Below are 12,055 nucleotides of genomic sequence, written 5' to 3' on the forward strand. Positions count from 1 at the left end.
AGAACGTTGGCCCCCAAGGTGTTTTTGGCTACTTGTGGAATAAGGTTCAGCTTCTAAATTTGTCTTTTGATTTTACAGCATCCTCTACGGAGTGATCAGACCAGGAGAGAGTCAAAGATATAAGATGCTTACAATATCCTGATGGATCTTTAAAGAAACATGAAAGCTTTCTGCTGGAATACTTCTCACAAAGTTTCACACTGTCAACCTTATATCCTCCCAATCAGAAGATCTTAAAATTTCTTGCTTTCTGTCTGTTCACTCAGAATGTTTCAGATGTCGGCTCATCACATCTGTTACTGGAGGCAGTTTTAGGCCTAATAGGTACAGCTAAAACATATCAAACCATAAGACAATATAACAAAAAACAAGAAGGAAAGATCTTAAATTTCAGATTACATTCAAAAGGCAGCTGTCATTCCATCGTATAAGAAAATGTCTTTTGAAGAACTTGCTTAAAATCTACCTTATGAAAGAGGTCAGTTTTCTAAAACACCTCTTTTCTGTGAAGCAGAATGTATTATAAACCACAGACCAAAAACAATGCACAGATCATGAATAGCTATATGATTTGTGCATAGACGCCACTTTATGTCTTTAAGCTGTTGTAAAATTTCACCTCTATTTATTTGGGAAACAGAGGTAAGAGATACTTTACATTCACGAAATTATTTAAACAGAAGCAGTGTTTTTTTTTTATGTTTGAGTTTATTTATGTTAAGTTAATTCCATTACATTCTCTACACTAGATGCAACAGTTTGACCATAAAATAATAATAATATAGTTGACATTTAGCCAGTTTTAACTCTCTAGGTGCCTTTGGGAGACGAGTTATACAGTTATACAAGTTCTTCAAATGTTTTAGAAATGCTTGTTTCCATGGGACATTCTGTGATGCTTCTCAGAAGTCTGCAAATATAGAAAATGGTAGTTTATATATTACTTTAAATTAAACATTCTCTTCATGTTCACAATTATGAACAAAAATGAAGTGATTTTGTAAACATTAACGTGAGATTTATGATGAAGATATTGGCATATGATTTAAGCTGCTTGCTGAAGCAACATGAGTGTTTTCTTATCTACCTATTGTATTTGTAATGATATTCGATAAAAAACAATCGTTTTATTAAAAGTTTCAATGTTTCAATTTTTTCAGTACACCATAATACATGGTCTTGATTTTTAGGTGTAATTTTGCTGTATGTGTAGTGTATTTTTGCATTTCCTGTATCTGAATCCGTCCAGCTTTGTAACTCGAACTGATTGACAGAAATACGGGCAAAGGTCATTTAATCTAGCAGCATTTGCCCTGATGCGGTACTGCCATGTTTTTTATTATTAAGATTAAAATGGCTGAAATGTGGCTGATTTCTGTTTTTGTGTTTATTGCATGTAAATTGCATGTTCAAGACATGCAATTTACACCATAATCATACACTCGTCTTTACAGACATCAAATTTTATATCAGACAATGAGATAGGAAGACACAGATCTTTGAGTTTTAAGTAGTAGAGCAACTACCCAGATACATGCGTATGTACATCTCCAAGAGGTGTTTCAGGCCTTTTTATCTGAAAAGCATCGTATTCTAATTAACATCTGCTAAACATCTTAAAAAGATCAGATTTACAAACATTCTAAATTATAAATGTTTCAAAGACATCTGCTGAATGTCTTATTGACATCCAAGAGGAAACGTTTTATAGACGTATTGCAGATGAGAAAACAACATAAAAAAGCAAGTACATAATAAAACAGGGTTCTTGCATTTATCTCATTACCTAAACAATAGGAACGTGTAGTTCAAAGTATACATTTACAACAGTTTTTCAAAGGCTTCTTCACAGATCAAGCCATAAAATTCTCATAAGATGAAACAGTGTATGCATCTAAAACCTGAACGTTTTAAGTGTTTCAAATCGTGCCTTGTTGATCGCGCCTGTGAGAGCAGGTCCTTCCTCAGCGGAAAACTCCATGGAGGAGCATCTGACAGCTCCACCAGCTCCGGAAACCAAGGGCGGCTGTGCCACTTCAGCACATCCTACAGAATGGATACCCTGTCCTCCTGAATTTTACACAACACTTGGAGCTACAGACACTGCTAGACTTCACTGAAAGATGATGGCAGACCCGAGAGGCAGCCTGGCAGGAGCTACAGATGGGACTAAATTAGGGCTTTTTATTTCCATATCTAATGTGATCAATAAACATGCTGCAGTCTCTACTTACTTCGTCGGCATTCATGGTATCGATTGGTGCCTATAAACTTTAAGCAGAAAATACTACTACTTGGCTATATGTTTGTCCTTCTCTGTCTGTCAGTACAACATTGCTAGGTTACTCATCTCAAAGTGCATGACAACAAGCTTCAACCACCAGGACACCTCAACGCACTGAGTCAGCTTACCTCGTATTCCGTTGTTTTAAAAAATGTAAAAGCAACAACACCAAATACACAAAAAAGTTCAACATGTGAAAGATCTTCACGGCCTCAGTGAAAGTTCCAGCTTTACCTGATGATGACACTCCTCCTTGCTGGAGATATCCAACTCAATTCAGGTCCGGGCACCTTGTGCATTGGAGATATTCAGTGTACTTCATCGGGACCAGATGTTACACTTGGAGCTGCTTTGCAACCATCAGTGGATAGCAGTGATCAAGCCGAGACCACCTACAATCGAGGTAATTTGCCTGTGTGTGTTAGAGAGTTGCCTGGAGTACCGTTGCTGAGTGACTGTAGTCTCCGGGTATCGGTTGTGGAGAAGCACCGCAAACTGCACTATTTTCAAACAGTGAACCATTCTAAAGTGATTTGGGACCGATGTGCTAAACCAAAGGGGGTTTGGGAGGACATTTAAATATTCAAAACATGAACAACTTGAAAAACTGCTTATGGATTCAAACCTGGGTGGTCTGTGTTTATCTGAAACATGGTTGGCCAAATCATCTCCTAGCTCTGCACTTGCAATGTCTGGGTACAATCATTTCAGGCAAGACAGGACAAATAGCAGGGGTGGTGGTTCATCTTGAATGCTCAAACAAAATGTAATGTATTGCTGTAGCTATTACCTTATCTTTGCAAATGTCCTTCATTGTTGTGGGAGTTTATAGACCCCCCTCATCTGATATTTCCTTTAATGCCCATTTTAAATATTTCCTTAAAGAAGTTGACACAAGTAAAGAGTGCAATGTTCTCTGTGATTTCAACCTTAATTGGTCTGACAGAAAGACAAGGACAATGACAGAAACTTAATCATATGAGTTCACTCAATTAGTTGAGGGTCCAACACGTAAATATGTAAAACAAGTTGGAAATAGTCATAGAAAGAACAATCTACCTTGGATGAATGACCAGATATGGAGTCTTATGAAAAAGCGAGATTTTGCTTTAAACTCAAGCTTTTTGGATTATGACAGGACCGTCTTGTTTTTAATAACCTACGAAATAAGGTAAAGTCATTAAGGCAAGCCAAGGCACAATTTTGTTATTAATATTATAAATTAAGCTAAAAGTAATAGTAAAATATTATGGCAAACCACTAATCAATTGACAAAGAAAGTTTTTACATTAGGTAACAAATGCCTAGAATTAGATTTTCAAGGAAGAATAACTGATAAGTCAGATGAAATTGCAGACATATTTAATAACTATATCGTGGACTCAGTTCAAAGCTTGTCTGATAACTTTGGAATGAGAATTCAACAAATTACTCTCCCCAACCTGGCACATCCTGTATTTCACTTAACAACAGTCACTGAGCATACAATTTATAACATCTTAAGATCCTTTAAAAACTCTACTGCCAAAGATATTGATGGCTTAGACTGTAGTTTATTTTTTAAATAATAAAGATAGACTTTTAGCTCCTATCACCCATCTTGTAAATCTCTCGATCAGACAATGTATATTTCTAAATTGCTGGAAAACTGGGGTAATTACTCCAGTTTTCAAGGACGGTGAACCAACCAGTGCTGTCAACTATAGGCCTATTTCAATCCTATCAGTAGTTTCCAAGATAGCAGAAAAGTCAGTAACAGAGCAACTTAAGAATTTTCTTAATACACAGAACAACTCATTGTATCCCATGCAATTCAGGTTTTGCACACATCATTCAACGGAAACTGCTGTTTGTTATTTTATTGAGCAAGTAAGGTCAAAATTAGACTGGGGTGGAGTTGTAGGTGCCATGTTCCTTGATCTACGTAAGGCATTTGACACACTGAACCATAATATACTTTTATCTAAACTATCACTTTTAATCTGTCAGTTGATGCAATAAAGGGATTGAATTGTATTTGACTACGAGAAAACAGTGCACTCGGGTTGAAACATATATATCCTCCTTAAGAGGTTGTTTAACTGGGTTCCCTCAGGGGTCTACCCTTGGGCCTCTACTTTTCAGTTTGTACTTGAACGATCTTCCAGATACCTGTCCGGATGTACATTTTCAAATGGATGTAGACAATACTGTGATTTATGTACATGCCAAAACTAGTGAACAGGTGATGTTCAGGTTATCATCTGCAATGATTAAAATAATTTTTTTGATTGGCTTACACAGGGCTGTCTTACGTTAAATGTTCAGAAAATAGCATGTATGTTTTTTACTAACAAAAAGAAGAATCCAATATTTTAGTTAAAGGTGAGAAATTACAAATTGTGCCAGATTTTAAATATCTTGGAATTGTTTTAGACTTACATTTGAAAAGCATATAAAAAATGTAGTTTGTACAGTTACATTTAACATTAGACATTTTTAATTTATACGGAATCAACTTTCAATAGATGCTGCTAGTATTTTTACATTCTATGATTTTTTTTCTCATTTCTCTTATTGTATCAGCATCGTGGTCACAAGCAGGAAAATCCACCCTTAGACCTCTACATGGTTTACATAAATGGGCATTACAAATATCTGATAAAAATCCAAATACATATCATCATTGTCACATAATTAAAAAGTATACTTTTTTTAATTTTGATAATTTTGTTAATTTTAACATTTGTTGTTTAATGTACAAAATTATTAAAAAACTTGCTCCACCACCCTTGAAAGAATTTGTGTCATTGCACTTGGAAAATGCAAGACAAACTAGAGCCTCTTTAAGAGGTGGCTGTGAAGTGCAATACAGAGCCACAGTCTTTGGTCATTCAGCTTTCTCAATAGAAGCTGTCAATATTTGGAATACGTTACCAACTAACATAAGACAATGTCCTACTCTTGAACAATTTAAGTTACATCTGAAAATATGGCTAAAGACAAGCCAAACTTGTGAACTTGTAATCCGGTAATTATCATAATTTTTAGCACCTTTTTATTTAGTAGCTCAATTATTTAGACATGTAATGTTATTTATTATTGTTATTTGTAATGTATTTTTATTTTGGGTGCTATGTTTGTTTTGTTTGTTGTCTATTGACTAATGTTTTAATGATGCTATTTGTAATTTACTTTTCCTGCCCAGGGACTACAGATGAAAAACAGATCCATTCCACAAGTCAGCAACAGGGACATGTGTTGCACATATTGACAGGAGATGTTCCATGCATTATAAAAGAAGTCGATGGGTCAAGTCCAGCATTGACCATGACCGTACTCCACCATAGTGATTTACACTGATGAGACAAAACATTATGACCACTCACAGGTGAAGCGAATAATGTTGATCATCTAACAAGACCACATGTCAAGGTCTGGGTAGATTTGATGGTAAGCGAACAATCAGTTCTTGTAGTCAATATGTTGAATGCAGGAGAAATGGGCAGGAGTAAAGACCTGAGCGACTTTGACATGGGCCAAATTATTATGGTCAGATGACTGGGTCAAAGCATCTCTGAAACGGCAAGGCTTGTGGGGTGCTCCTGGTTAGCAGTGGCGAGTACCTACTCACAGTGATCCGAGGAGGGAGAAACCACAAACCGACGACAGGGTGTTGGGCACCCAAGGATTATCGATGTGCAAGGGCAACGAAGGCTATCCTGTCTAGTCCGAATTGACAGGTCTACTGTGGCACAAGTCATAGAAAAGTTTAATGATGGTTACAGGAGGAATGTGTCACAACACACAGTGCATCGTACCCTGTTGCGTATGGGGCTGTGTAGCCGCAGACCAGTCAGAGTGCCCATGATGACCCTTGTCCACCATCGAAAGTGCCTACAATGGACACGTGAGCATTAGAACTGGACCTTGGAGCAGTGGAAAAAGCTTGCCTGGTCCAATGAGTTCAGTTTTCTTTAACATCATGTGGATAGCCGTGTACGTGTACAGCGTTTACCTGGGGAAGTGACGGCACCAGGATGCACTGTGGGAAGACGACAAGCCAGTGGAGGGAGTGTGATGCTCTGGGCAATGTTCTGCTGGGAAACCTTGGGTCCAGCCATTCATGTGGACATCAATTTGACACGTGCCACCTACCTAAACATCATTGCAGACCAGGTACACCCCTTCATGGCAGTGGTATTCCCTGATGGCAGTGGCCTTCAAAGATGTTGCCCTTTCCTTCAAATTCCCCAGATCTCAATCCGATTAAGCATCTGTGGGATGTGCTGGACCAACAAGTCTGATCCACGGTGGCTCCAACTCGCAACTTACAGGACTTGAAGGATCTGCTGCTAATGTCTTGGTGCCAGATACCGCAGGACACCTTCAGGGGTCTTGTAGAGTCCATGCCTCAGCAGATCTGTGCTGCTTTGGCAGAGGACCAACAGCACATTAGGCAGGTTGTCATAATGTTTTGGCTCCTCAGTGTATGTCATTAACCAAACAATATTAAACAGTGTAGTTGGGGGGTGGGGGGGCTGCTTGACTGAACAAAGGAGCAAAGGCTTTTTCACAAATCACAAACTGAGGCATTAAAAGATGCTACAATGATGCCAGGGCAGTTTGTTTTTTAGCATGTATCTTCTGATGAGTAAGAAAACTTTTTAAATGAGAAAATTCCTTCCTGCAGATAGAACAGCTGTAAGGTTTCTCTCCTGTGTGCATTCTCTGATGGGTTTTCAGGACATCTGATCGAGCAAACGTTTTGTCACACTGACTGCATTTGTAAGGTCTTTCTCCAGTATGTGTTCTCTGGTGTTTTACTAAGTGAGCATATTGACTGAAACTCTTTCCACAAACACTACAGTGATACGGCTTTACTCCCGTGTGCACTCTTACATGGACTCTGAATTGACGTGAATTAGGAAAGCTCTTTCCACAGTGAGAGCAGAGGTAAGGTTTCTCTCCAGAGTGAATTCTCTCATGGACTGTCAGATGAGATTTTTTACGGAATTGTTTATCACAGTGTGAGCATTGATGGGGTTTCTCATTAGAGTGTATTTCCTGATGTGACTTTAGAGAATCTTTTTGGACAAATGATTTCCCACATTCACTGCACTGATACAGACTCTCATTGGTGTGCAAACGGACACAGTGTGCCTTCAGATGTGCTCCATGTCTGAATCTTTTCTCACAGTGAGGACACTTGTATGATTTCTCCCCCGTGTGTATTCTCTCATGAGCAACAAGACTTGCTTTGAGGCTGAAACACTTGTCACACTCACTGCACTGGAAAATCTTCTCTTCTCTGTGCACTCTTCCCTCATGTCTTGCTTTTGCTGTAGAAGCCATTTCTCCATCATAAGATGAAACACTGTTTGCATCTAAATAAAACAAAATAACATCACTGGCTAAGTTCACACAGCAACAGAATATGGTTATCAGTCCTGTTTGGATTATCTAGTTATCCACAAAAACTCTATACTCAAATTAACTACATGCAATTTTCAGTCAAAGCCAAATTTAAGAGTGAGTTTGGTTGATCTGTGCTGTATGGACATAATCACAGTCAACAGTAAGGCTGTCAAATTAAAATGTGAAATTCAAATTTTCATCAAATTTAAGATACAAATTGCACATTCAAATGCAAATCTGTACGTAAGAATTCTGAAATGAGTTTAATTTGGAAAAGCATTTGTTTCTGTTGCGATTCAGCTAATGTTCTGTCAACAGCCTCTTGATACGTGTCATTTTTGCGGACAGGTAGAGTCTAAGCCGCAAATGCCTCTTCGTAACAGAGTTCAGTCAAATACTACTAATATCTGGGAATATTACTACCATACAACTGTATTAATGAAAAACACTGCAGTAAAGTGGTCGACTGATTTGGGGTTTTTTAATGGCAGATGCCATTATTTAGAAAGCAGAGTGGCCGATAGGCCGATATAATATAGATATTTCAGACAATGTAATATAGTAAACAAAATACATAAAATTCAAAATAAATAAATAAATAAATACATTTTTACAGTGGTAAGAAAAAAATATGCGAACCGTTTGGAACTACCTGCGTTTATGTACAAATTTGTCTTAAAATCTGGTTTGATCATCTAAGTTACAATAATGAACAACCATAATCTGTTTTAACTAATAACACACAAATTATAGTATTGTTCTTGTACATATTGAATAGACCATTCAAACATTCACAGTTTAGACTGGAAAAAGTATGAGAACCTCTAGGCTAATGACTAATTAGCTAATTAGAGTGAAAAGTTGGCAAACCTGGCATCCAATTAATGAAACAAGGTTGGAGGTGTGAATTAGAGCTACTTTGACTTATATAAACCACTCAAACATTTTGACTTTGCTATTCACAAGAAGCATCTGCTGATGTGGAACATGACTCACAAAAACAGAGATCTCAGAAGACCTATGATCAAGAATTGTTCCTTTGCATAAATCTGGAAAGGTAACAAAGTTATCTTGAACAGCTTAGATATTCATCTCTCCACAGTTAGATAGATGTCTATAAATGAGATGATTTAGTACTGCGGGTACTCTCACTAGAAGTGGCCGTCCAGCCAAGATGACTGAAAGGGCACACCGCAGAATGCTCAATGAGGTAAAAAAGAACCTTAGAGTTTTAAAGCTTGCTATTACTATGATAATCATGCTATGAATCAAATTTATCAGGAGGAAAATTTCTAATCATTAGTATGAGCATATAATACTCACAGGAGTGATTGTAATATAAATTTTAATACTATATAATACGTAATTTGTAATCACAATCATACACATTAAGTCTTAAGTGAATATACTGTGTGTTTTCTGTGTTTCTCTCAGTGTGCATGACTAAACATTCTCCATGCACCTGTGGAGATAAGAGTAGCCTCGCACCCCCGCCTCCAGTTGAGGAGGCTAGAGACATAAGGGTGGAGGAAGCTAACCCTAGAGAGAAACAAATTATTACTGTACGTCAGTCTGTTATCAGGAATGCTGAATGATGGAATCCAGCTGCCTCCTAGGGCCTATAGACGCTGCAGAGTTTAGGGGTTGCTTCACTCATAACCTGAGAATGAGTCCACTTGCAAGTGTGTTTATTAAATACTTATTAGAAAGGCACCTCAGTCTTTATTATAGAATTTCCACCACAGATTCACTTACATTTTCCACAGCACTGTGAATGTTTAATGGGATGTGTTCAATAAAGACATGAGAGATTATTAATTGTTTGTGTGTTTGTCTATACTTGTGCCTTTAATGAAGATGAGATCACATTTTGCAGAAAAAATGCAGAAAACCAGCTAATTCCAAAGGGTTCACATACTTTTTCTTGCCACTTTATATAGTACTATATTTACTTAAACTGTCACACAACATTTTTATTTAGTTAAAAAATAAGAAAAAATCTTTTGTGCTTTTTGAATGGTAGATAGCAGTTTATTCTGGATTCTGTTTAGTCATTCAATTGCAGTAAATTATTTGCACATAAAGAAATTGTTAATATATTAGGAAGGATATAACAACAGTGCACACAGTAGTCCAGCAACCACGGATGGCATGTGTGTATTAGCAATCGCATTTTCTCCAAAAAGACAGAATCAAACTAAATGTACATAGAGTGCACAGTGAATATGACATTTACTTATTGCATAAATGATGCGCTTTAACTCTGAAGTTGCACTCGCGCATTAGTGTGGATACAGTGAGAGCAGCAATACACTGACCGCATCTAGTTTACAAAGCCCGGATCGCCTGCTTGGATTGTCATGGACTGATCGTCATGCAACATTCTTGAGTCAGAGGAACGGAGTTTTGATCCAGGCTGAAAGAATGTGTTTAAGAGGAAGATATAAGATAGATGAGTGCTCCACAGGAAGAAAATGTTGGATCGACAAACAAAACTAACTGATGTCTCAGATGGCTCCTTCACATGCAAGTAGGCGATACTCGGTGCCGTCGCAGCTTGAGAAACTAATCGCCAATGCAGACAGTTTAAAAATCCAGAATATCGGCGGATTTATCGGCCTCTGCGAAATATCGGTCAACCCCTTCTTTGGTGTCACTGGTATTTTGAAGCTTGAGTACCGCACAGTACTATACGTTAACAGAATTGAAGCGTTGATTGTCTATTAAAGCATTCTTGTTTTACTCTTTTTACTTCAGATTTGAAAATATGAAAAGGAAAAAATTCTTACATGAGAATTTAAAAGTTTAAAATCCTGAGTAATAAACAAAATAACTTGGTGCTGTTTGGTTTATATACTCATAGCGCTCTCTTGTGGGCTTGGTGATCAGTGATATCTTGTAGTTTTCTCCCTTAACTGAAATAGTGTCTTCAAAATTAGGATATAATTCAAATTTTGGTAATATTTAAGTGAAAAATTAGATTTTAGTTTATCAGCCCTGACGACAGCCCTAGTCAACAACTAGTGAAGAAGATACAAGAAGAACTCCTGTGAGATAGTACTGCAAATATGATATAACTATTCTACTATCGTTGTCTGTCACTACAATTACTGCCATTACTCGAGGTTATTTTGAGAAGAGAAAAGGGAACGGATATTTGCCCAAACCTTTAAGACTGATACTGCTGTCCATTTTAACAGAAATAGATTAAAAATATACTAATAGATGTATTGCTGCATTTATGTTGTATGCCAAGGCAGATTTCAGAGCCATTCTTGTCAATTCTACGTAATGAAGATGCAACAACAACTAGTGATTGAGATAATTAATTTGAAAAGGCAACCATCAATATTGGTCATATTTAGAGTTTTTCAAAACAACATTAAATAAAAAAAATAAAAACATACCTGAAGGAATAAAATCATTATCATCTTCATTGTGTTTGTCATGTTCAATAAAATCCTCCTCATCATCATCCTCATCTTTATCATCATCATCATCACCCTCATCTTCATCACTGTGCTGTTCCTGTGCTGTGGTTTCTCCTCTCATCTCCATCAGGTTCCTGCAGTCCAGCAGCTTCACTGAACACATCTTCAATGGTATCTGCAGCATCTGCTGTTCTCCAGCATTACAGACAGAAGCCAGAGACTCTGTGGAGGTTTGATCACCCTGATTACTGTCACACACACTCTCCTGAGTGTCAGTATAACAGAGTAAAATGAGGCTGAGCTCTGAGTCCTGTGTGTCTCTGGATGTCTGTTCAGATATCTGATCTCTGATGCTCCACACTGAATTCTGACATTCTGTGGAGGTCCCATCAGTCACACACACTGAAGATTGACAGGAAACCTTCTCCAGCTCCTGACAAACACAACACAATCACTGTACTGACTCATCTGGACTCTTGATATATTTAACAGCTGTACAAACCTCTCCGTTCAGTGGATCTCCTCTTTCCCTCAGCTTTGCCTCCAGTAACACCACCTCTTTCTTCAGCTGAGAGATTTCTGTCATCAAATCATCAATATCCAGCATGGACAGATCAGTTCCTACTGATTTACAGCACATCAGATCCACCTGCAAACTCATCTTCAACATCTCAACACATAAACATCACAACATGAAAGACATAAACAAACACACAGCAGCTCAACATCTAAACCAACTGTGAGTTCTTCTTTCTTTGTTTAGTGAGTTTACCGGTAGACTAAAGAGCTTCATACCACCTCCTGCTGTACTGGAGTCACAACACACTCAACGTTCATCATGAGGATTTTTGTTCTAACAAATCTCAGTATCGCTTTTATTATTTTACCAGCTCTTGGTCTGAGATTGAGTAGAATTGTTTTTTTTTATGGGTCTTGAGGATTC

General features: G+C 37.6%; 3 protein-coding genes across 6 annotated transcripts in view; 1 reads left to right on the forward strand and 2 right to left on the reverse strand.

The window, feature by feature from the left end:
* Window positions 1-1,367, forward strand: part of LOC127444160 (adhesion G protein-coupled receptor E1-like) — a 25,732-nt gene extending 24,365 nt beyond the window's left edge. For all 3 annotated transcript variants that reach the window (XM_051703387.1, XM_051703388.1, XM_051703389.1), the window contains one exon: window positions 79-1,367. In XM_051703387.1, the coding sequence (XP_051559347.1) occupies window positions 79-123 (45 nt within the window). In that variant the 3' untranslated portion in view covers window positions 124-1,367. The remainder of the gene's footprint in view (window positions 1-78) is intronic.
* Window positions 1-12,055, reverse strand: part of LOC127444237 (uncharacterized) — a 188,067-nt gene that overhangs the window by 65,364 nt on the left and 110,648 nt on the right.
* Window positions 689-11,901, reverse strand: LOC127444168 (zinc finger protein 501-like). 2 transcript variants are annotated; one of them, XM_051703408.1, is made up of 3 exons: window positions 11,615-11,901; window positions 11,089-11,545; window positions 689-7,650 (listed from the first exon to the last, which is right to left on the reverse strand). In XM_051703408.1, exons 1-3 carry the CDS (start codon window positions 11,780-11,782, stop codon window positions 6,869-6,871), a joined length of 1,407 nt encoding a protein of 468 aa, XP_051559368.1. In that variant the 5' UTR covers window positions 11,783-11,901; the 3' UTR covers window positions 689-6,868. The 2 variants fall into 2 exon arrangements, with proteins under 2 accessions (XP_051559368.1, XP_051559369.1); XM_051703409.1 differs by lacking the exon at window positions 689-7,650 and adding an exon at window positions 9,704-10,097.

Source organism: Myxocyprinus asiaticus, chromosome 7, assembly GCF_019703515.2.
Source record: "Myxocyprinus asiaticus isolate MX2 ecotype Aquarium Trade chromosome 7, UBuf_Myxa_2, whole genome shotgun sequence".
Taxonomy (NCBI): domain Eukaryota; kingdom Metazoa; phylum Chordata; class Actinopteri; order Cypriniformes; family Catostomidae; genus Myxocyprinus; species Myxocyprinus asiaticus.

What these genes read in the sequence shown, in the direction of transcription:
- LOC127444168 (XM_051703408.1), bottom strand. Translation starts at nt 11,782, where the DNA reads ATGTTGAAGATGAGTTTGCAGGTGGATCTGATGTGCTGTAAATCAGTA. An exon ending in GAGATCCACTGAACGGAGAG is followed by an intron (nt 11,546 to 11,614) that starts GTTTGTACAGCT and finishes TGTGTTTGTCAG; the next exon opens with GAGCTGGAGAAGGTTTCCTG. An exon ending in TAATGATTTTATTCCTTCAG is followed by an intron (nt 7,651 to 11,088) that starts GTATGTTTTTAT and finishes TGTTTTATTTAG; the next exon opens with ATGCAAACAGTGTTTCATCT.